We start from the raw sequence: 22394 nt of genomic DNA, 5'->3' as shown, positions 1-22394 counted from the left end.
TTATTAATTGGAGAAGTTACTACTGAGTGTTGGAGCAGTGCACTCTTTCTCCTAGATTTATCTCTCTAATTGTGCATTGTTAATTTGGAGAGCTAGAGATTCAGAATAACAGTCAAACCTAGGTCCTGTTTTTGTTTCTGGATATTGGTTTTGTCAGTTTTCTCTACCTAATTCAATTTTGTTAATTTCTTGAAGCTATGGAACAGCTCCTGTGAATCTCAACATCAAGACAGGAGGTCGAGTTTATGGATCTTCTGGTAAAAAAATTTACACATTTATATCAATAGAAAATATAGATAAATGCAGTAATCTGTAGTAATAGCACATGGTCTGTTTTTACATAATTTTTGCATAAAGTTTCCGTGCAGCGTGTTCATGAGTTAGACAAATATAAAACCTTTAACATTTTATTTAAAGCCTGTAGATCCACCGATATATTCAGAATGTGGACCATAAAATTGTAATGTATAGTTGCATTATATATCATTTAATCCTAACATTTAAGGTAATACAAATAATGTAAAATAAAGTAAATAATATATTATCAATTGTACAGGAGAAACCCCTCCAGAAACATAAGTTTGCCTTTGTATTTACCATGTATACCATAAGACACTCAAAGCGTTAAAAGGTAACATTTTGTTAGCCCCTGTTGCTGATTTCTACCATTGCTGTGTCTCAGCTATCTCATAAAAATTCTGTTTGCACTCCAGCAGTGATGAATGAGGTATAACTACTTAGATAATATGAGCTAACAAGATGCATATCAGGGGTCTCATGATTTGCACTGTTGTCTTCCTTTACTGTATGTCTAATTTAGTTGGTATAACTGCTTGGAGGAGGGACTTCTTTCTTACCCTTCTGTAAAAAGCACCATGTATATCTATGGTACTATGAAATGATGATAGAGCTGTACAAATTAATGAGTCAAATTACATGACTGAAATATATATAGTTTATGATCGTGCAGTGGAAAAGGTGTGGTGCCACAAGGCAGGGCAGGGCACGGCACAAGGAAGCCATAATTGGAGACTACCATATGAGTGCATAAATAGAGCACAGCTCAGATTACAATAGAAGGGTTTCAGGATGTGACTGTTCAGATGGTCTGTACCCTGACCTCTTGATTTTGGGGCAGGAGTTGCCTGAGAGGAGGATTTGTGTTTCACAGGGACTTTTTTCATGTCACACACTTAGGTTTGTTGGAGACAAGAAATAACTGTGACACCTCTAAAACCAGTCCTGAAAACAGCAATTATGTTAGTCTACATTTCTGATAAAACAAACACAAATGTATAAAACTACTGTTATATGAGCATTTGGTATACAGTAGTTAGTCTACAAAAATTAATTGCAAGCCATGTAGTTGCTATTAGTTTGCTATAGGTAAGTTGGAAAGAAAAAAATGCTTTTAAGATAGTAAAGAAAATTATTTCATGTAAATTACAAGGTCTTTGGGGGAGGGATCTTTTCTTCATTCTTGTCTGTAAAATGCCTAACACTCTTGTGCTGTATAAGTTATCAGTAATAAAGTTTTAATTTTAGGAAAGTCACATGAAAAGTGTTGCATTCATTAAAATCCCTTTTTACAGAGATAAGTTATGATTTTTTGTTACTTTTCTTTATAGGCGCGAAAGTCAAAGGAGTGGATCTTGATGCACCAGGAAGTATTAATGGTGTTCCACTGCTGGAAGTAGATTTAGATTCTTTTGAGGATAAACCTTGGCGAAAACCAGGTAATACTTCTGCATTATATTCTTATATAATTGTGAGTAATTCATTTTATCTCATAATCATGTTGAAATACAGGTATTTAATAGATTATTTTGGATTGTTTCTACCATAGCAGATTAGTTTAGTGGTAACGCCCTACAAATGGAAGTAATATACACAATCATGCTAATGTTCAGATGTACAATTAATGAGCTAAATCATCCAGTCCTACTTGAAAACCTGTAAAAGTGGTTGAGTTACTCTGATGAAAATGCATTAATGACAGGGAGTTCCTAGGGCAGGGGTCGGCAACCTTTCAGAAGCGGCGTGCCAAATCTTCATTCATTCAATCTAATTTAGAGTTTTGCATGCCAGTAATACATTTTAACATTTATAAGGTCTCTCTCATACTGTACTTGAACTATTGTGCATAAACTAAATAAAGATTTTAAACGTCTTAAGAAACTTTCTTTAAAATTAAATTAAAATGCAGATCTTACTTGTTTAGTGTGATCCTTGCCCTTGCTTTTCCTTGCCGAGTTTTCCAATGTCCGGTACATATTTGGATACTTTAAGCTTTATACGGGCTTCCGAGTGATCAGTTGTTAACTGGCTCCGAGAAGAACAAAGGACCGATTTCATGTGTGAAAAAACCTGTTCACACAGGTATGTGGATCCAAATGCTGAAAGCATTACAAAAGCAATTTTCTTCAAACAGTTAAATTTCACTTACAGGGACGTCCAGCAGGTCAGAGTAGATGCCCCACAATCTCTCTCTCTAGCTTCAAGAAGTATGCTCCACAGATCTCTGAACTTTGATGCCCACAATGCTGAGCTTTTTAACTTGAGCTGCATTTCAAAATCTTCAACACCCATCCACTGAAATACAGACAAATTCAAGTAGCTTTCGTTGAAGTTTTCTGGTTTAATTAGAAAAGAAAATATTGGGCCAAATTGCTGGAAATCTTGAAATCTGTCAACATTTGGATTCCAGTTCTTGCATGTACATTCCAATTTCATCGACACTGACAGTGCAACGTGTGGATAGCTCTTTTAAGTGTTGGAAGTAATGGAAAGTTTACATTCGAATATCCCGAGGAAAAAAACTGCTAGTTTTGCAATAAAGGCCTTCCAGGTTTCATAAAGATCCAGAACCGTTTCCTCTGCACCCTGGTGACGGAGGTTGAGTTCGTTTAGGTGAAGTGTGATGTAAGTTAGAAACATGAGCTTAAAGAGCCATTTGTCGTCATCCAGTTTGGGGTAGTTTTGCCCTTTTTCCAACAAAAACGTCTTGAATGCACTAATGCAAAGTACACCAATACCTTTCCACAATTTAGCCATCGACTGTTGCTTTGCAGTGGAATGTCCTTATACGCACTGTCCACCTCTTTCAGCAATGCTTGAAACTGTCTGAGAGTCAAAGCAGATCAAGCAACAAGGACATTCACAATTCGCACCACTGTATGCATCACATTATTAATCTCTGAATTAGAAATTTTAGCGCACAAGTTTTCTTGGTGGATGATACAGTGAAATTTGACTGTTGGATGGTCAATTTGATTTTCAAGTAACTTTACAAATCCCGTCTGTTTTCCGACCATGGCAGGAGTACCATCAGTTGTCTCACAAAATATTTTTCGGATGTCAACTCCTTGTTCTTCAAAATGTTTTACAAAACTTTTCTCTATATCTTCCTCCATTTCCTCTCGGATTTCATCAGAAGCACAATATCTTGCAACAACTGTCAAGCATGGAACATCATTTATATCCACACTCTCATCGAGTGCAATGCTAAACGGCTGTGTCTTTTAACTCAGTTGCCTGCTTTTTGTTAATGTTTTCGGCCATTTCGTTTACGCATCTCTTAACTGTTCTGGCAGAGACAAACAGTTTTTTTAATTCTATATATGATCACGTCTTTGTTTGGCAAATCATTGAACAAAACCTCAGAACAGCTAAGAAAAGCTTCTTTTATATATTCCCCATTTGTAAATGGCTTTCTGTCTTTTGCAATGCACTGTGCAATTTTATAACTTCCTTCCGTGGCTTGATATTTACCTACACTTAAGTGTTAAAAAACACTGCCTTGCTTCTCATATCCTGCTACTGCCTTTTTGATCGATTCAGTCTCGTCCGCTTCGTCCAGAAAGGTTTTCTCGTGCTTCGTTTGAAAATGTTGTTGAACACTTGATGTGCGACCAACAACACTTTCACAATAGAAAGTACAAACAGCACTGTCCTTCTTTTGAATAAATCCAAATTCATCTGTCCAAGAAGGCTGAAATGAACTGACATCTAACTTCGCTTTCTTAGGAACCGACATTTTGTCAACTCTACCCCTCAATTTACAATGAAGTAAAAATCACAACAGACGGCCCAACTTAAAATGCAGTGTAGTGTTCTGCATGACGTGTTACTGATGTAAACATTGAATCAGGACTTAAAAATATCCAAGTAATGAATAGAATACATGTATTAACTATTTAAGTGATATACATCTTTTCTCAAAGTAATATACCTTCTTGGGATAAGTAAATGACAATAATTTTTCTTTATTACTTTTTGTGTTATTTGGACTAGCAGTGTGTGTGCCGCTGAGAATCCTCTTGCGTACCACAAGTTTCCAACCTCTCTCCTAGAATATCCACTGCAAGTACCTGTCAGCAAGAGGGGGGCATAGCATATGCCTGGCTAAATTCATTGATATCCCTGAGAGATACATTTCTGGAATATCCAAAGTTCTCTGGGGTTGTTGCTATTGGCTCCATGCCTGCATGTGCTACAGGAGATAAAGCAGAAAGGAGTGTTACTAGCAGAAAAAGCTACATAGAATGCTTGTCCCTTGACTCTGGTTACACTCTCAGCTATATTGTGTTTATGCAGCGGGCACCCACAGACTTGAGGAGAAGGGTGACTGCTAGGGTCTTTGCATGTGTTCATTGTATTCTGCCTCCTCCACCTCCCCTTGCATATGGTAGAGCCAGATTTGACTAGTATTTGCATTCTTTTTTTCCCTCTGAATCTTTCATTAGAGTGTTTTGTAAATTGCTTTGAAAACAGAAATGGTGTCTTTACAAAGATATAAAAGGCATATTACTTTTTGATTATTATTTGAAGTCTGATCTCTGCAAAATTGGAAGGTATAGCGTGACCAAAATAGACATAAAATATGTTGAACTGTAGAAGGTTACGTATTGTTCAGTGTAAGAAATTTGTAATTCTTAACATTGGGCCTTTTCCTTTATTTATTTATTTTTTTAAATTCATTCTATTACTGTAAACAAAGCAGAAGTAGAAAAGGAAAGATGAGTTATATATGCTTAACTCTTAGAATTTGTGCTTTTCTGTTTGAAGGTGCTGATCTTTCAGATTATTTCAATTATGGGTTTAATGAAGATACCTGGAAAGCTTACTGTGAAAAACAAAAGAGGATACGAATGGGGCTTGAAATTTTACCAGTTACCTCAGCTACAAATAAAATTATGGTAATTAATTAAATTTTTGTGGTATTCCATAATATGTAAATGCTTCTCCTCCTTTTCCCCCCATAAAGCTGATATAGTGCTGTGTCACTGTTTGTGTGTTAGAAACCTCTTCTGTCTGGTACAATATCATTGTTAATAAGTACATACCTTATCTTTCCTTTCCTACAACCCAGAATCTTTCTCCATTGCTTCATTGACTATTTGTGCGGATAGTGGCACTGCTAGGCTGTAACCATGTGTTAGTCATGATGTAGCCCATCAATTCAAAGTTGTGTGGTATCTTAATGGGCAATGTGTTATTTAACTTAGGCCGAAGACAATTCTATGGAAGTAACACCAAGTGCAGAGATTCAAGATGGCAGATACCATCTTTTTAAGGTGAATTTTAGTAAACTTTCCTTGGTTGCTCTCATTTTTGTTGAGTATTGCTTCCCATACCACTCCCAAGTAATAAAGGCAAGATTGAAGTGGACATAGCTGTTTTTTCAAGCTCTCATTTTACATCAGTGATTTTCAGTGTATCTCACAAACTTGATAGATTAAAAAAATATTGTTTGTTGTGTCATCACTGCTGCAAGCATGTGAGTTAATGGCCTAGTGTACTAACAAGTGATAAGTGAAACTATTCTTGCTTTATGTGGTGGGTTTTATTTATTTTTTAGTTATGGTGCATTTTTTGTGCCAGTTAAAGAATTAATGCAGAGATGCTGGAGAAGCTTTGGAGATTATGGCATGATATTTTACTCTTCAGCCTTCTAGTTTTTTTACTTTGTTTTGTACCCTTCATCCATGATGAATCTGAGATGTAAGATGTCTTTTCTTTTAAGTTCTTCTGTTGTCTAATGTCAGTTAGATATACTCTGCTTTATTTTCCATCTGATATTTGTCTAAATGAGGACAAACTACCATAAGAAAATAACAATATTTTAATACAACCTAGCTACCTGTTTTTATCTTCAATAGACTGGAGTGAAACATTGACTTCAATTTTCTCTTAAAGTCACTCTTTAATTTATATTAAAACTGCTTTTAATATAAATTAAGTTTCTAAATTCAGTTGCAGTACTAAAGTCATTTTATTTTGATTGTTGAGTTACAATGTGTGGTAAGTATTTCATTCTTGAGCTTCATAAAACCAGTTCAGAACAGATGATAGCTGTTCCTCTGTTCCAAACTATAGTAAAAGAAACAGCAATTGTAGCCCGACATTTTTTTGCGCCATTCTTTCTTACTCATACATTGTTGCAGTATCCAATAGTTTTCTTTTCTGTCTCAGTGAGCACATTTTTTACAGTAGCTTCTGTAGCTTTCCTTTCCTCCATGTTCATCATGGAAGAGTTCAGGAAATGCAAGCTCCCATTGCAGCTAACCATTACAGGGTCAAACTCTCTTCTGCACCTGCTGCTTGCCCTGATAGGGGGAGAGTTAAGTGCTCCAACTCAGAGACTGCCTCATCTGAGTCTGGGGATTGAGGTTTGAAGTCTAACAGGAAGACAGCCTGGGGGCAAGAGCTAGTGATCTGTCACTGTTTAGGTAAGTATTTTCATTGTATAAACCCAACAGATGATTTGTCATACCTTTGTCATACCTTTTCTGGGAATGTCATACCTTTTCTGGGAATGAGGAGAATATTTATTTTTAGGTTATGTACATATCTCCTATAGATGTCTGAGGACAATCACATTTTTTCTTTGAAGTATATAGCTTCTGTCTGCTTCAGTACAGAATCTATCATTTTATATTGATCTTGTTAATTGCCCATAATGGAAACATGAATGAATTAAGAAAAATAGCTTTCATTTGACTACAGATTGTTCATAACCACTCCAGACTTCATGTTTGAGCTATGATTATAATTAGAATGTGACAAAACATAATTATTGGTAAATTTTGTAACTGTATGGTTTTAGTTATTGAAAAAGCATTTTATGGCTGATCATTTGAAGGGTCTAAAACATGCATTTAAAAGGGCATACATTTGGTTAGGATGAGAAACGAGTAAGCTTAACAGGGTAATGAAGAACCGTCTTATTTTATCATTTAGTTAACAAACATTTTTCATTCTCCATTGAAACTATAAAAGCCATAATATTATATGCCTTCATCTGGTAGGTTTAGACTGGCCTCGAAGTAATTAACAAAAATAAATCTTACAATATTTACATATTTTCCAAAATCGATCAGCCAGTAGAAATCTTCAGGGATTTTATCCCTTACCTGACAAGTCTGTAATAATTAGTTTTTAATTCAGTTTTTCTATCAATTACCCTTTTTAGTTTATGGATAAAAGAAGGTCATTAAAACTATAATGTTTTCTGAAAGTGAGCTATTGCAACATGCATTTTCTGGCTGAAAATTTGAACAATTATGTCAATCTTGTGCATGTTCGATTAACATTAGATAATTTCTAATCAAAGTATTCGTTTAAAATCCAGGGTGACCATTGCAACAAAATGTTGAATATAAAATTATTTTACATTGAAATAGCTCCACAATGATTTTTCTTTAAACTGGATATCCTATGAGGTTAAAGAATCCAAAGTTCTTTATTATCAGTACTAATTACTTAAGCACTGAAAGTGTATGAGGTGTTTGTACGTAAAAATGTAAAGGCAGACAATTCTTGCTTTAGACAACTTACCATCTAAGGCCTGTGTCCTACAACTTCTTGTACACAGTTGGACTACTGTGTCTGTGTGAAGCTCTGTTTAAGGCATTGAGGCCATGCAAAGGCTCTGCAGTCCACTCTTTATGTGCAAAGTTACAAGATCAAAGCCTATATGGAAGTATAACATGATTTAGCTAAATTCCCATATGAGATTTTGAGATACTGGTATCTTAACAACTATCCAATAAATGTTGTTAAATAAATGGAAATTGTTTTACAGATGTTAAGGACTGGAAAGTTGAGTGTAGATAGTTTAAAAAAACATAGGAAATACTTTTGTTACTATATTTCTCATTCTGCATTTAAATTTTGGTTCTTGATTCATCTTATTAGCTAATGCATATATCATACAGTATACTTTAGAAAAGTCTTAGTTTTTTTTCTTGCTCCTAACTCCACTTTTGCTACTGCATTTCCAAAGAGAGTCTCTGAAGAGGTGGCATCTGTGTCGGCAGCAACAGTTAGCATGGCCATTCCACCGCTGAAGCACTGTCTTTTTTATTTCTTTCCTAGTACTCACATATTTCTCTAACAAAATCTTTAGGATATTTTGCTTATATACTATGTCACTGTCAGCTGAAAAATGTGTGGGGAAAACAGGTGTTATAGGTATTTGTACCAGAAGTACATAATAAAATAGAAATCTTACAAAATCTTGCAATACTTTACAAACTTTTCTATATTTCTGATATTTCTTACAAAACTGTAAATGCCAGTAGCTGCTTGGTTAAAGTACATGAATTGAATATTCTTGGTGTGACTTTCAATAGTGAAGTAGTTAATTAGGGTGTAAGTTAGCATCTTATTAAATGGAGAATGATTTCACCTTGTTTTGCAGTTTGTTTTTGGTGTGAAGACTTTATATTCCATTAGTTCACTTGATGATGAGTGTCTCTGAAAATAATTTTCATATTTTAAATCAAAATGTTATTTTATAAAATAAGACATTTTGCAGGAAGACTAACTTAACCCAGATTTTATTGTCCTTGGTCATATGCCTTGAAAAGGTTATGAATTTTTATCTTCTTTTATCTTGGAAATGTGGAATTCTTTAGCTCACTCAAACACACACCCTTTTTTAATGTCGAAAACAATTTCTGACAAGTAACACTTCCATATAAAATATGGGAATTTATTAACTGCGAGAGTAACTGTTTTAATATTACTCAAGAGGTGAATGATGTGATCTATCTTTTCAGTGTGTGTTGTTATATCGAGTGATGGTACTATTAAAATTCTGAGGCTGAGCTAATGAAGAAAACATTATTTTGAAGGTACAGCAGGGCAGAACTGGAAATATGGAGAAGGAGGTGCCAGTGCAATCGACCAAAGCAGAGTTTACGTCTCCTCCCCCTCTGTTCAAATCAGGAATCCCAAACAGGTCAGTTGGACAGTCATAATTTCATAACTTGTTGTAAAGAGATTTTTCTTTTTAAAGGTTTTGTTCTCTGGTAGGAATAAAAAAAAAGAGTTTTACTAGTTAAAAATATGAGAGGAAGCATGATCTTACTCAGTTTCCACTCTGTAACCAGCTCTCAGTGAAGCGTTTCTGTTTGTGCCTGCAATGCAGCTCCTTTGATGTTCCTAAAAGAAAAGGTAGAATGACAGACCAGGAAAAAGTAATAGGACTAAACAGGACGACAACAATGAAAATCCCAATGTTGGTATCTCTTGTAGTATTTTCTGTATTGTTACTTTGGCCCCCAAGAGTAGAGTAGCCATCAAAATGTCTCTTGTTTACACTGCAGTACCAGGCACTAACACAAATATATTTTTTCTAAATAAACAAAATTTAGAGTTGGAAAGCTAGAACAAAACAACTCAGGGCTTCTGTCAGCTAATCCCCTCCCTGCAAGGTATCTCTTATTTTCTTGCACTTGGTTGACACTTAGTGTACTTTTCTTTAAAAATGAAGGGAATAACTTTAAATAATTTCATTATTGTAGTGTTGTTCCACACCCTGGCTTTAACATGTTCTACTTGTCTCCTTCTCCCTAAGGAGAGATGTAAGAGGAGTAAGCTGTTACTGTGTTTGTGATTATGAACTTGGCTCTCTTTGGAGTCCATGCCCCTACTTTGTGCTGGTTAATAGGTGCCGTTTCTGTGGGTGCTTTGGGGCTCAAGCATCCACTGGGGGGGGAAAAAAAGGGGGGTGTATGTGCTCAGCAACCACGAGCCACAGCATAGGCAGCAGGTATAAGAGGCTTTGGGAGGCTAAGCCTCTCCAAACAAGGCAAGAAATGCCAAACGCGATGCACCTCCCTTTGTAGGCATGCCAGCCCATGGAGCATTGCTGCTGGAAGCTCCCAAGAAGCAAGGGGGCCACTGGTGCTGGACCATGGCCCCACCTGCTCTCTGCCCCAGGGCCCTGCTTCCACTAGGCCTCTTCCCTCCAAGGGTGTGCCTTCACTCCGCTTCTTCCTGCCCTCGCTCTGCCCTTCTCTCGAGACCTCCCCACCTGCCGCTTGCTCCCCTCTGCCCTCTGTTCTCCCCCCTCCCTATCCCAGTTGCTAGCCTTTAAGGCAGGAAAAGGCAGAAAGGAGCGAGCGGGGGGATGCCTCGGGGGAGGGGGCAGAGAGGAGTTGTGCTGGTTGTCAGATGGTCCTGAAGAGCAATTCTGCTGGTAACTCAAAAAAATCTAAAGGCATTTTATCATAGGATCATAGACATTAGAGATGATGGAAGGGAAAATGTATTGAGTCATCCAGTCCCACTCCTCCCCAATTCAAGGTTTTTCGCTGTTCATTTTTTAGTACTATCAGGATAATTTTAAATGTCCCAAAGAAGAGGGCTTTTATCACATTTTTGAAAGGCTATTTAACAGGCAAATGCATCTCTCTTTAAAGAAATCCTTGCTTGATATTAGGCCAAAATGTTCCCTTCCTGTTGCTCCTATTTATACTCTGTTGTACTACACTAAATAATTCCCCTCTCTGCTTTGGGCTTACACTGTTGAGATGTTGGTAGGTTATTTTCAAGGCTTTCCACCAACCCTTTCTTGTCCAAGAAACTGTATAATTTTTAAACTTTCCTCATTAATGTATCTTTTTAGCCCCCCTACTAATTATTAAATAATTTTTATTTCTCTTCTCTGAACTACCTCTAGTTTGTCTCTTTTGGTAATGAGCTTCCCAGACTGAACACAGTATTCGAGGTCTGATCACTTTAGAACTGTGCAGAGTGCCATTGTTGTTCCATAATCAGATACCTTTGTGTAACGAAGCCCATTATTTCATTGGTATTTTAAATACTTGAGATAATGTTAAATATATATCAGTTCAGCTGAAGAAATGTGGAGAAAACTGGTAGTGTAGATATGCATTGCATATTCTATGGATGTATATTATATGAGTGTGCTGTTTTAGTTTTTTTAGCACCGTGTGTGCGCGTGTGTGTGTGTTTGTGCGCATCTGATTTAATTTGTTGTTTTGTAAGGAAAATCTCTGTGGCATGCTTCAGCTGGGATAAGTATTTCATGGCATGCCTGTTCCCTTTTCCAGCTTTTCTTGCCTACTTCTATTTCCCCTCACATCCCTTATCTTTGAGTTCATTTTTCTGATTGTTCAGTGGTACTAAAGTCAGTAAACATTGTCTGTTAATTAGAGAAGTCTTGAGCAATTGGAGGTATGCTCCTTTTCTTAAAGAGCTGAGTTTACTCCCTCTCTAGGTCACCCAACTTTTGATAGATTTGGAAGTGGAGACTGGAAATCAAATCTGGTTTTCTTGCCTGGTGACTTTGAAAGAAAAATATTTATAAATTATTATGACTGAGTTTTGTTCAGTAATTAGTTTTGGATCATTTGCAATGCATGCTTCTACTTACTACATTTTTGGTAGATCGTAGTAGCAGCGGTGCAAAGCTCACCACCACCACCATCCTCCTTACACCTTGTTCGTATATATGGGAAGGTTACTCTGATTTTTTTTATTGCCAGTTAGTGGCTTAATGAAAAAACTTGGAAAAACTGTTTTAAATGTTCTGATCCCTTAAAATGAGAGAATTTTAATTAGGTATGGATCATTTCAGGTGGTAGGATTGCACTGCAATCCCAGTCTGATGTCACCTGTTAAAAATTCCCAGTGTAGTATGAGCTGCTAGGAGTAGTATTGTATGTAAATTTGCTAGTAATGCTTCTTATCTTACATAAGAACTCCCGATAGCTTTTAACAGTAGATGATATGCTGGGTGGAGGGAGCTGAAAAATGACAGTGGAAATGGGAGTAGGGAAGAGAAGAGGAGATCAAAGAACAGAAAAGATAGAAATACAAGAAAAAAAAGACCTAGAAAATTTATCTCACCAGAAACAGCGCCTCTTCTCAGTCACAGACAAGCACTGCTTCCAGAAAAGCCAGTTCAGGCATCGGGAAGTGGCAGGAGCGATATGGGAGGGCCGAATCACCTGAACTAAGGTAAGAAAAACAAAAAATTAGGGCACAATCCTTATTTAACATCCCCACTCCCACCCAGGTTTTTGTCATTGGTGGGACATTGTCCCACTTAGACAGATTTTGGAAATCTACCTAGTCAAGGCTGCCGTGTGGTTTCCTGGATGTACTCTTATGCCTAGATATTGCAGCACATATTTTCCCTCATTTGGGAGTCTGAGAACAGGTAGTGGTCCTACCATATAATATATATATGTGAAAAGCAAAAACTGAAAAGCATTTAATTTTAAAAACATTTTTTATCTAGTGTTTGAACTTAGAGCCTATTAATCCCTTTCGTCCAATGGCTTATCAGCTGGAACACCCTAATACCCAAATAACTTTTCCTCTAGTATATATATCCGTAATAGTGGTCAGCCAGTAGCATGGAAACTTGTTCAAATGATACAGATAAAACTATCATTGGCTATTAAAAAGCTAAGTAGCCATTTTAGCTAGGTGGTAATTGAATTTTCTTTCAAATGAAATCTATGTACAATATATGAATACTCCTGTAGAATGGAAGAGTTCCATTTGATTGAATATCTTTAATGATATCTCATCTATTTATAGCTCTGTTATTAGGTTTATTTAGAAACTGCAGTATAAATATAATCATGCAGAAGATTAAAGTTTGTTTAATAATCTAAAAATATTCTGTAATTCTGAAAGAACTAGAATACTATGGAAATAATTTAGTAATGTCTAAATAACACAATATTTGTTTAGGATTTTTAACATGTTAACAGAGAGAGATAATTACAGGGTGGATCTTGTTCTGACAGTTATTGGACTATTTGCGCCACTGTCCCATGTTTGGGGTCTCTGTGAGAGCACCATTGAAAGGTGTCAGACCTTGCACTCATGGAGTGAAATTCCAGTTTGCCCACTGTCATGCCAAGACTTATGTTACAGTTCCTTGAGTATCAACCATAACTAATTCGGCAGATTTTAGTGTAGTATGACCCTGAAAAGTTTTCTCTTTGGGAGCCTGTGACAATGTAAGCTTGCAATGAGAAAGATACAGCTTCTTCAGAACAAAACATGATTTATTTTGCCCAAAGGATACACAGTGCTTAAATAAATGGATATAAAATAAGAGGTCTTACATGCATATTCCCTTACCTAAAATTAATCTGTCTATCCACAGCTCAGGTGGGTCTGACTTATTTCCCATCTCTTATTTCCCATCACTCCTGGTAGCCTCTGTCTGAGTGCATCCTCCCAGCCTAACAGCTTTCTTTCTTTCCCAAGACTAGCTCTTCCAGCTCACCCCAGAAACCTCTTCGGTTCCTGCCAGCAGCACCTTTTAACTGGTCACGATCTTTTGATCTCAGATATCTTTTGATATCTAGATTTGATTAAAAAGTGAAACATTCTAGCCTGGATGGAGCCAGCTAGGTAACTACTCCCTCGATTGATAGCTCAGCCATTGTGTGTGTAGTTGCTTTGAAGGCTAGTACCTGAAGCTGTCAATTGTTTTACCTTTCTTGCTCAGTTCTATAGCAGCCTCATTACAGCCTTGTTTGATTTAGCTCTCTGTATTCAGCCAGGCACCAATATAAAACTGATTTACACATCCTATTAATAAAAAAAAACAACTGTACGTTTTCTCAGTTTATCACAATGATGACCTTCATATATAGTTACAACAAATATAAAGCAATGAAGGAACCTCTTTGAATGTATTGCTTGCTAGATTGTGAGCAGATTTAACATTTATGAAGTATATTTCAGACTAGTTTAACCAGCCAGCTCACAGAAGCTTTAGGTGTTTGTAGACTGTTCTGTTCTCACAGGTCATATTGCAATGTTTATAAAAATGGTATGTTTCAAACACTCTAGGTATGAACTTGAACAGTGAAGTACAACATTTCTTGCATCTAGATTGTAAATGAGATATAGTGTAATTAACTATCCATAACTTTTTTGGCAGTATTCTAATGTTGTTTATCCCTTGTCTAGTCTGTTTATTTTATTATTAAAGAAGGAGCCCATTTTATATTTGTAATGGAAATTTCCATTAGGGGAAAAACGACTTGTCATCTTGACAATTATTTTTTATCTGAGTTCTGTATGGTTCAGAGAAAAAGCACACTAAGTGCCATAGAACATTGTTCTGTGGTTGTTCATAATTACATAGGTAAATACCTCAAATTCCCTGAATCAGCATTGCAAGATTAAAGGGTGAAACGTCAACTAGATCTTAGATTATGTTGAAGTAATGTCTGTTCAATAAAGGTTGTACAAAATTGAACCTGGATTACTTTGTTACATTTATTTGCTTACTTGTGCCCAACAAATAATAGCAAATAAAACTGTTTCAACAAATCCCTGGTCCTTGTAAGGAGATACAGCGTAACAGAATGTACTTATGGAGATTGGACAAGAGGAGACAAAGAAAAGCATTATTTGATTAGTTAATGGTTTGTAAATCACTTTGAAGATGAAAAGCACAATATAAATGTACAGTTGGTACTGAGTAGCCTAGTCAATTATTGGTATCTTTCAGATTTTATGAGCTTATACATTTGGAAAAGGTTGAGTTTCTGTTAAAATGCATTTCATTGTTCATAGTCTCATATCTGGTGAAGGTATGAAGCAGTTTATAGCAACTATGAATTTGTTAACAGTTGTATTTGTATTTTTTCTTCCTTTTCATTTATAAAATTTAAACAAGTTCAGTGGCATATGAGAGAGTCCCTCTTTGAACTAGATATCCTTGGAACTAGATATCCTTGGAGAATACTGATAGTGTGATTTGGATGGTTTATAAATAATCATTCTCTGCTTATAATGGAACCATTCACTATTTGCTGCTGAAACATTCTTTTTTCAGTGATTGTCCATGTAGATAATATTTCTGGTGTGCATGTGCCCCATGTCAGTCTGTAAGACAAGATTCTTTTTGTCCCACAGTGTCCTTTGGGGCTGTGCCTGCACCCTAGGTGCCTTTGAGGCATAAAGCACAGCTGTCTCCCATTTCCTTCTTACTACCCATGGCGACAAGGTGGAACCTCTGTAGTGTCCACTTACACTGTGGTCGTCTTAGGCTAGTTAGTAGTAGTTTAGTTTTTTGCCCATTGGCAAAAACCAAACCGTAACCCTTTTAAAATAGATTAGGAGATATCCTCAATACTGGAACTCAAGACACTATGACTGAATTCAAGTCCCCAGAATTGAAAATTTGTCCTTGTGAGGCTGCTCTCCTGCTCAGTGATGGGTGTGCTCTAGGTGCCTCTTATGCTTTGGCGAGGGGCAAATCTCTGGTAGGTTTAATCTGATGCTCCTTCTCCAAGAGGACACAGAAAGCAAGTGAGACCTGCCTCAAACTCTCTACTGGAGTGTTCAATGAAAAGCGTCTTCAGAGACTGAGAAAAAGAACCCTTGAAGCCTGAACTTTCAGGAAGTGCTCTTGTGAGCTGTGGCTCTTCTATGAGTTTCTGGGCTCATGCTTCATTGAAGAGATTGAACTCTTTGACTACTGAGTCTGGAAAAGCAGTCACGACCTCCTCTACCCAGTTATAAGGGATAGGAATGACCATCACTGCAAAGATAAGAGTAGGCATGTCACTCTTTCCGGTGCCTAGTAAAGTGAGGCAAAAGGCCCATCGTGCCTCTGTATTAATTCTTGCCCTTCAGTTGAAAGGGAGTTCACAGGCTAGATTCAGGTATGATGCCGCTTTATTGGCTGGTCACTGAGAATCTGTGGTACCATCTGAAACCAAGTTCCATACTACCTCCAATACTATTGACTTGGTACCAATGTCAGCATAGCACACTTCGTACTGATAACTTCGGTGCCCATGAATCTGATTTTAACCTGCATGGTGCAGACATTTTCAGCCCAGGTTGTGAATACCAGTTAATCTCATGGTGATCACACAACTGGAGTCAACTTTATTGTACTCATCTGTGGCTAGAGGTGCATCTGTCTTGGTATCGATTGCAAATGATGAGCTCTTCTGCTCAGGTTGTCGATGGGATGTGGTAGTGCCCTAGGACACCAGACAGTGTCTCTCCCTCCTTGGAAGAAATATATTCATCCAGACTCATAACTGGGGGCACCTAGAGCATAAGCATGGCCCCAGCAGACACTGCTAGTCAAAAATAATCCAGTCTTGCATGCATGGGGAATACATTCACCAGGAGTGGAATCCATGTAGATAACATATCTCAAAGAACCAGTTATTTTAAGGTAAGTAACTTAGGAGAGAACTCTTCACTGCTTGTTTTTCAGGAAGTAGACAACAAAATCTAAAGTAGTTTTTAAAATGGAAGGATTTTGAACTGTTGAATTTGTATTAAAGAATTCTGTTAAGTAACACTTTTTGCAGCTTCCAGTGTATTAGTTACATGTGTACCTCACTCTTACACAAAGCAGACAAAGTTTATGGAATGCAGAAGGGGAGAAGAAAGGGAACAATCTAAAATAAGGAAAACGATGCATGAGCCTTCATATCCCTCTTTCAGTATCTGGAAATCTACACAGTATGTTGTTTTTCTGTGATTTTGGACAGGTATTGTATGTGTAAAGTGGGTGATCTGGAGACCTATTCTCTGGTTCATTTATTTTTCTCAGAATGCTATCTGAGAACCACCCTATGGAGTTTCCTAGAATGTGGCAATAATTGCCAGCAGTCGCCTTGCCAGACATTCAACGTCAGCTGCTTATCTCATAGACCTGTCTTGTGCTTTCACTAGGGAGTTTTGTATAACAGGTGAAAAAATTTTAATTGTATGAGTTTCAGTATAGTCTGTGGAGGTGTAGACTGACTTCTAGCTGGACCAGTCTGCTTCCAAACACTGCCTTTGCTTTTGCTTTTTAGTTTGTAGGTGACTTAATTGTGAAATCTAGGAACATGCTTTAAGTAGTCAAAACGTATTTAACTCTGAATTTTTTTAGCTGATTATTCAGATTTTCATTCTTTGGATTTAAGGGTTTGTAATCCAAGACCTCTCATCAGATTATGTACCTTAATTGTAAATACTGGTAGATATTACTCTCCTTCTCCCCCATCATCTCCTTTTTTCCTTATGTACACGCAACACAAATAGACATCTATTTTTGTCTAAGCACTAACTATATATACTATATGTTCACCTAGCATTCACCAATTGTATTTTGCTCTTCATCTCCTTTTAGAAATTGAGTGTGAAACATTGGTGTGATATGTCCTGTGTCCCCCCTTCCCCCCCGCTTAGAAAATCAGCTGATAACGTCTGTATTTAAGATTAAGTTTCCGTGTTGCCTGTATTTTCAGACCCGAATAGCAAGGTCTTCCATTCTTTTGTCCCTACCTTCAACCCACTTGTTCCCAATATGTTGCAGTCTCCTGTATCTATATTGACTAATGTCACTAAAAAATTAATCTTCTGTTGATATGTTTTATTATATATCATGGCAGTTTTATGACATTATTTTTCAGTTTACTCTATGTACGTACTGCTTGATTTTCAGCTATGATGGTATATTTTCATCTATTTGATTTAATTTGTGTAAAACTGATGAAGCTTAGCTTTTGGTAGATGCATGTTCACCTTCCTTATGGAAACAGTACCCTAGTTTCAATCTAGGCTCTTTTTCCTGCAAAAAATTACTTTCTTAGTTCAGAAAGTTAATTTTGGGGATTGTTAGTAGCAGTGTTTGGAGACAAATTGTGAACTGTGAGCTGAGATCTTAGTAATGGTCACTTTTCTTAATGGACCTCTCTTCTGGCAGACAAAGGTGGTTGGAAGTTGAAGTTTGACAATTCATGCTTGAAATAAGACATACATTTCTAACGAGGGTAGTTAGTCATTGGACCAACTTACGAAATGTTGTGATGGATTCTCCATCACTGGCAATTTTAGAATAAAGGTTGTATGTCTTTCTGAGAGAGATGCTGTAGTTCAAACAGGAATTAATTAAAGGAAGTCCTGTGGCCTTTTATGCGGAAGGTCAGAGACAATGATCATAATGGTCCTTTCAGGCCTTAAAATGTGGGACTCTGGTTCCAAAGTCCTCTGTCTAATAGTGCTGCTTTTTGAATTATTCCTTTTTTTCTCTCAATATGTTCTCTATGGCTCTGTTTAGTATCACTCTTAAAAAAAAATTCACGCCTTTGTGACCCATATAAATGGCTAGTTCTTAAAATCAGAAGGATGGCAGAATGTAAAAAGTAGCAGAATTTCCAGTTGACCAACTGACAAGTATTGCAGTGTTCTGTTAATTGTCTGGTTTACTAGTAGCTGGGTTTTTAACTAGTGCTAGAGAATTGTCTGTATGTAGAATAGACTTGTGTATATACTATATGATTTGATTCCTTATAACACACTTTTTTCTTTCCTTATTGCTGTTATTAAAGATTCTAGTACTAAAGAGAATAAACCAGGGAAAAGAGGCAACCTCATTTTACTCCCTGTTCCCAGTTCACAAAATTACATGCAAAAAATGTGGTTAGAGTAAAACAAAAGAAACATATTGAAAGACAAAATGTTAAAATTCTCATACTGTTTACAGCTGTATCATTTCATAAAGGGAGAGAGAGACTAGAGCACTTGCCCAGGCGGGGGTAGGGGAGGAGGTGTGAGAAAAATGGGAACACATTGACTCTTTGGACTGCTGCTCCTAAAATGAAAAATGTGTGTCAGCATCTCTAAGGGACTGAAGTTGCTATATTCTGTTTAGCCTAGGTTTGCCTCTTTAAATGTGCATGTAGAAGATCTTTTCTTTCTCCTTCCTCAGAGTTGGTTTCCTTTAGTTTTAGAAGTCCTCTCCAAAATGCAGACTTCTGGGAATTACTTGATGCTCAGTGAAAATGAGTAGTCCAAGTTTCGTGATGGGCCATTATTTCTCTCCTACATTGTCAGAGCAGTATATCTTGTGAGAACATTTTAAAACGGCTCAGATTTGAAAGAATGCAGTGAAACATATCTGAGGAGAGAGTACATAGAGAGAGGAGTATTAGTGCAATGCTGAAAGTTGATTAGTTAATTTCATTAGAAGGTGAAGAAAAGTCTCTGCTGGCATAACGTGCATGTTTTATTAATAATTTGAATTTAAGGTGAGTTTCTTATAAGGGTCTCAAAGAGCATTATAAACACTGAATCTCTCAAAACATTAAGTAGTAAGGTTTAGGACATTTAAGCAGCGCTTGTAGTATGGCCACCTCTGTGGTGACATGTGGAAACTGTTTACTGGCACACACCAATAGTATTCAACAGCTTAGAACTGGAAGGGACTGGCAAGCCAAGTGAAATTTCAGGAGGAATTAGGTAGCCAGGGTGCAGTTAGAGCTAGAATTTGCTAAGTTACCAAGATTAATAACCTGCTCTAACAAAAATGCCTTGGATTCTTTAACAACCACATCTTTTTTTGTTATATTGTATGAAAACCAGAATCTTAAATTAATGGTTTTTCAAACAAAGCTACTGTACATGACCTTTGTGAAGATACTTAATGTACTTTGAAAATTGTCAATCAGTAGAATTCTGAAATGTATTTTCATCTCTTTCTCAAATCTCTGTATGATTGTGATCCATTGCTCCCTGTCAAGAAGGGTGATGGTTGTGGTGGTGATAGGTCTTCAGTAACATAAAGTGACAAAAAAACCAAGATAGAAAATCTTCAAGGATCTCTGAGTGGATGTAGAGTAGAACTTCTGAACTGGTGAGTCAAGACTCTCTGGTGGTTCATGAGGAGGTGACCATTAGGTTGCACCTTTCAGATTGAAGTGGTGGAAACAGCAAAATCCTGCAGACACTAGGACCCAGCAGGTAGAAATGAAGTTGATAGGAGGAGAAACTCAACTTCCTCCTGCTACTCCTTTCTATTAAAACTGCTATTCCTCTGCCTTCATTTTAGCTCTGGGGGCAGCATCACTTCAAGAAGCTGTGTAATTGGTTCCACAGCTGCTTAAATGTACTATTGGACCTCACTGTTGTGGAGGCAGGAAAGGGAGAAGCACTTTCACCAGCCCTCCCACCTGCCTGCACCCAAAACCAGTTATGGGTTTATGCTCTGAATCAGTCCTTTGAATCATGAGTATTTGGCATTTGGGCAAGAAACTACAGATGTATTTTGGATCTTGGGTGAAAAAAGATTGAGAAGCAGTATTGTAGGGGTCCTGCCAAAAACAAAAAGTAAAACAAAGTCTGGAGAGAGGCTTGAGTTGAACTTTATCCTACTATTTCTTTGTTAATAAAGGCATACCTAGGAATGGGCTAAGTGTTTGCCTCTACTTTATTTTTAGAGCAGTCAGAGAAAGTCAGCTCCTTGCATATCTCATTTCTACATTTTGGGAACTGAGGTACAAAAGAATAAGTGGCTTGGCTTGAGAGGTTTGCCTGAAACTCAGAAGCTAATCAACCCAAGAACAGAATCCAGGTCTCTTGGCTTCTAATACTCTGTTCCGTTTGACATTACCCACTAGATCAGCGGTTCTCAACCGGTGGTACGCGTACCACCGGTGGTACTTCGAAGAAGGCTGGGTGGTACGTGAGCCGTACCGCGCCGCTGTATCCGCCGCCGAAAGTCGTCCCCTCCCCCCCCAATGAAAACCTGCCGCCGAAAAGGGGCAAACGGCGGCAGGGTTTCGGCGGAGGGCATTGTTCCCCCCATGTAACTCCGCTGCCACCGCAAGTCCCCCCGCTTTTTTTCCCCGAGTGGTACTTGGGGAAAAAAAGATTGAGAACTGCTGCACGAGATGGTATGTTGCTATGTCTAGATGTTGCAGAAGCCCAAGGATAATGGGTGATTTCATGTAATATGTGCTGCAATATCTACAGTATGCACAGTAGGGGTGGCTAACAGTTTTTATCAATGCCTCATTATTTATCTTGTCATTCTTTCCATCTTCCATGGACCAATACAGGTATAGTTTCTGCAGCCTCAGGTCTAAATTTCCTGAGTTTTGATAGTTTCCTGTAATACTTTTATTTTATTGCATTTGCTAGTTTTGATAGAATTTCTCTTTAGAATACTCTTTTCTTATAGTTACCAGTATTCTTTAATTGCAATATTGCTGATCTTTCTGTTTTACCAGAGGCAGAAACATATGGCTGTTTACTCTAGGGAGCGTAGAAGTTGAATGTGGACACATTCACCCTTAATTCTTGAGAAGGCTGTACTGCCCCTTTCCTTAATTCTAAAGAAACAAGAAGCTGAGATTGTAAGATTCAATAAATGAAATGTGTTTTTAGCATCTAGCATTCTGCAGAAATATTACATGACTTGTAAATTGCTCTTATACCGGGGAAGGAGCTTATGGACTTTAATTGATCATACATTATTTGCCTTGGCAGCTTGTTAATTGTCTTGTCTAAGCTTTGTAAAAGTCCGTGTGTAGTACTTTATGCTTATTCCATTTTATCCTGTGTTACAGGAGATTGTCTGGGACCATAGATGTGATTGGACAAACCATCACTATCAGCAGAGTAGAGGGAAGGCGGCGTGCCAATGAAAACAGCAACATACAGGTTTCGTATTGCAGATTTACACACATTCTGTCACTGACCAAAGAGGGGCTTTTCTTCTTCCATCTTAGCTTCTGAATAAATAATTCTGCACTCCCTGGATGAATGATTGTAAGAGGAACAATTAAGGAAAAGAACAAATATCATTTAAAATTAATATGTTGCACTTAACTCCAAGAAACTTTTTTCTCTGTGAAATCCAAATTGATGGAGTTTAATAAAAAGTACATTAACTTTTTTTCTTTTGAAGAGAAACAGTGGTCCAACTTCTTTGCTGACTTACACCCCGGGCAGCCACATTGATTTAATCGGGCCTGTATGAGCCCGTATGGGCCTGTAAACACACATACATATTATAAATATAAATGTCAATTATGTGGCAAGAGTGGATGTTATATTGAAAATAGTCCTCTGTCATCCATGATTTCCCTTTCCCCCCAAATGATACTGATGTTAAAAAGAAGTGAGGAGAAATCTCTTAATATGCAATTTAAGAAGTAAAATCTTCAAAAAATAACTGACTTGAAGGCATAAATGGCTTGTAATGAAGGGAGACATTTTAATGAAATTCTGTGTCACTATGTTCCACTAGATCACACTAGGCAATAAGACATTTTAGTGTTTGTGGTCCCAATTAGATTAAATTG

The 22394-nt window shown here is 37.3% G+C and overlaps 1 protein-coding gene across 8 annotated transcripts in view; it reads left to right on the top strand.

Annotated features, from left to right (window-relative positions):
* Positions 1-22394, top strand: part of FIP1L1 (factor interacting with PAPOLA and CPSF1) — a 65666-nt gene that overhangs the window by 11627 nt on the left and 31645 nt on the right. For 4 of the 8 annotated variants that reach the window (XM_067531141.1, XM_067531140.1, XM_067531139.1 and 1 more), the window contains exons 5-11: positions 196-257; positions 1629-1736; positions 5068-5198; positions 5508-5576; positions 9141-9247; positions 12169-12276; positions 21657-21750. In XM_067531141.1, coding sequence (XP_067387242.1) covers positions 196-257; positions 1629-1736; positions 5068-5198; positions 5508-5576; positions 9141-9247; positions 12169-12276; positions 21657-21750 — 679 coding nt within the window. The remainder of the gene's footprint in view (positions 1-195; positions 258-1628; positions 1737-5067; positions 5199-5507; positions 5577-9140; positions 9248-12168; positions 12277-21656; positions 21751-22394) is intronic. The other 4 variants (XM_067531146.1, XM_067531144.1, XM_067531143.1 and 1 more) reach the window with 3 other exon arrangements.

The sequence above is a fragment of the Emydura macquarii genome, unplaced genomic scaffold, assembly GCF_026122565.2.
Source record: "Emydura macquarii macquarii isolate MOO-44397 ecotype Brisbane River unplaced genomic scaffold, CSIRO-AGI_Emac_v2 contig_3128, whole genome shotgun sequence".
NCBI classification, from domain to species: Eukaryota; Metazoa; Chordata; order Testudines; family Chelidae; genus Emydura; species Emydura macquarii.
Note: the sequence above shows the minus strand (reverse complement) of the source record. Positions and strands in the feature narration are given on the sequence as shown.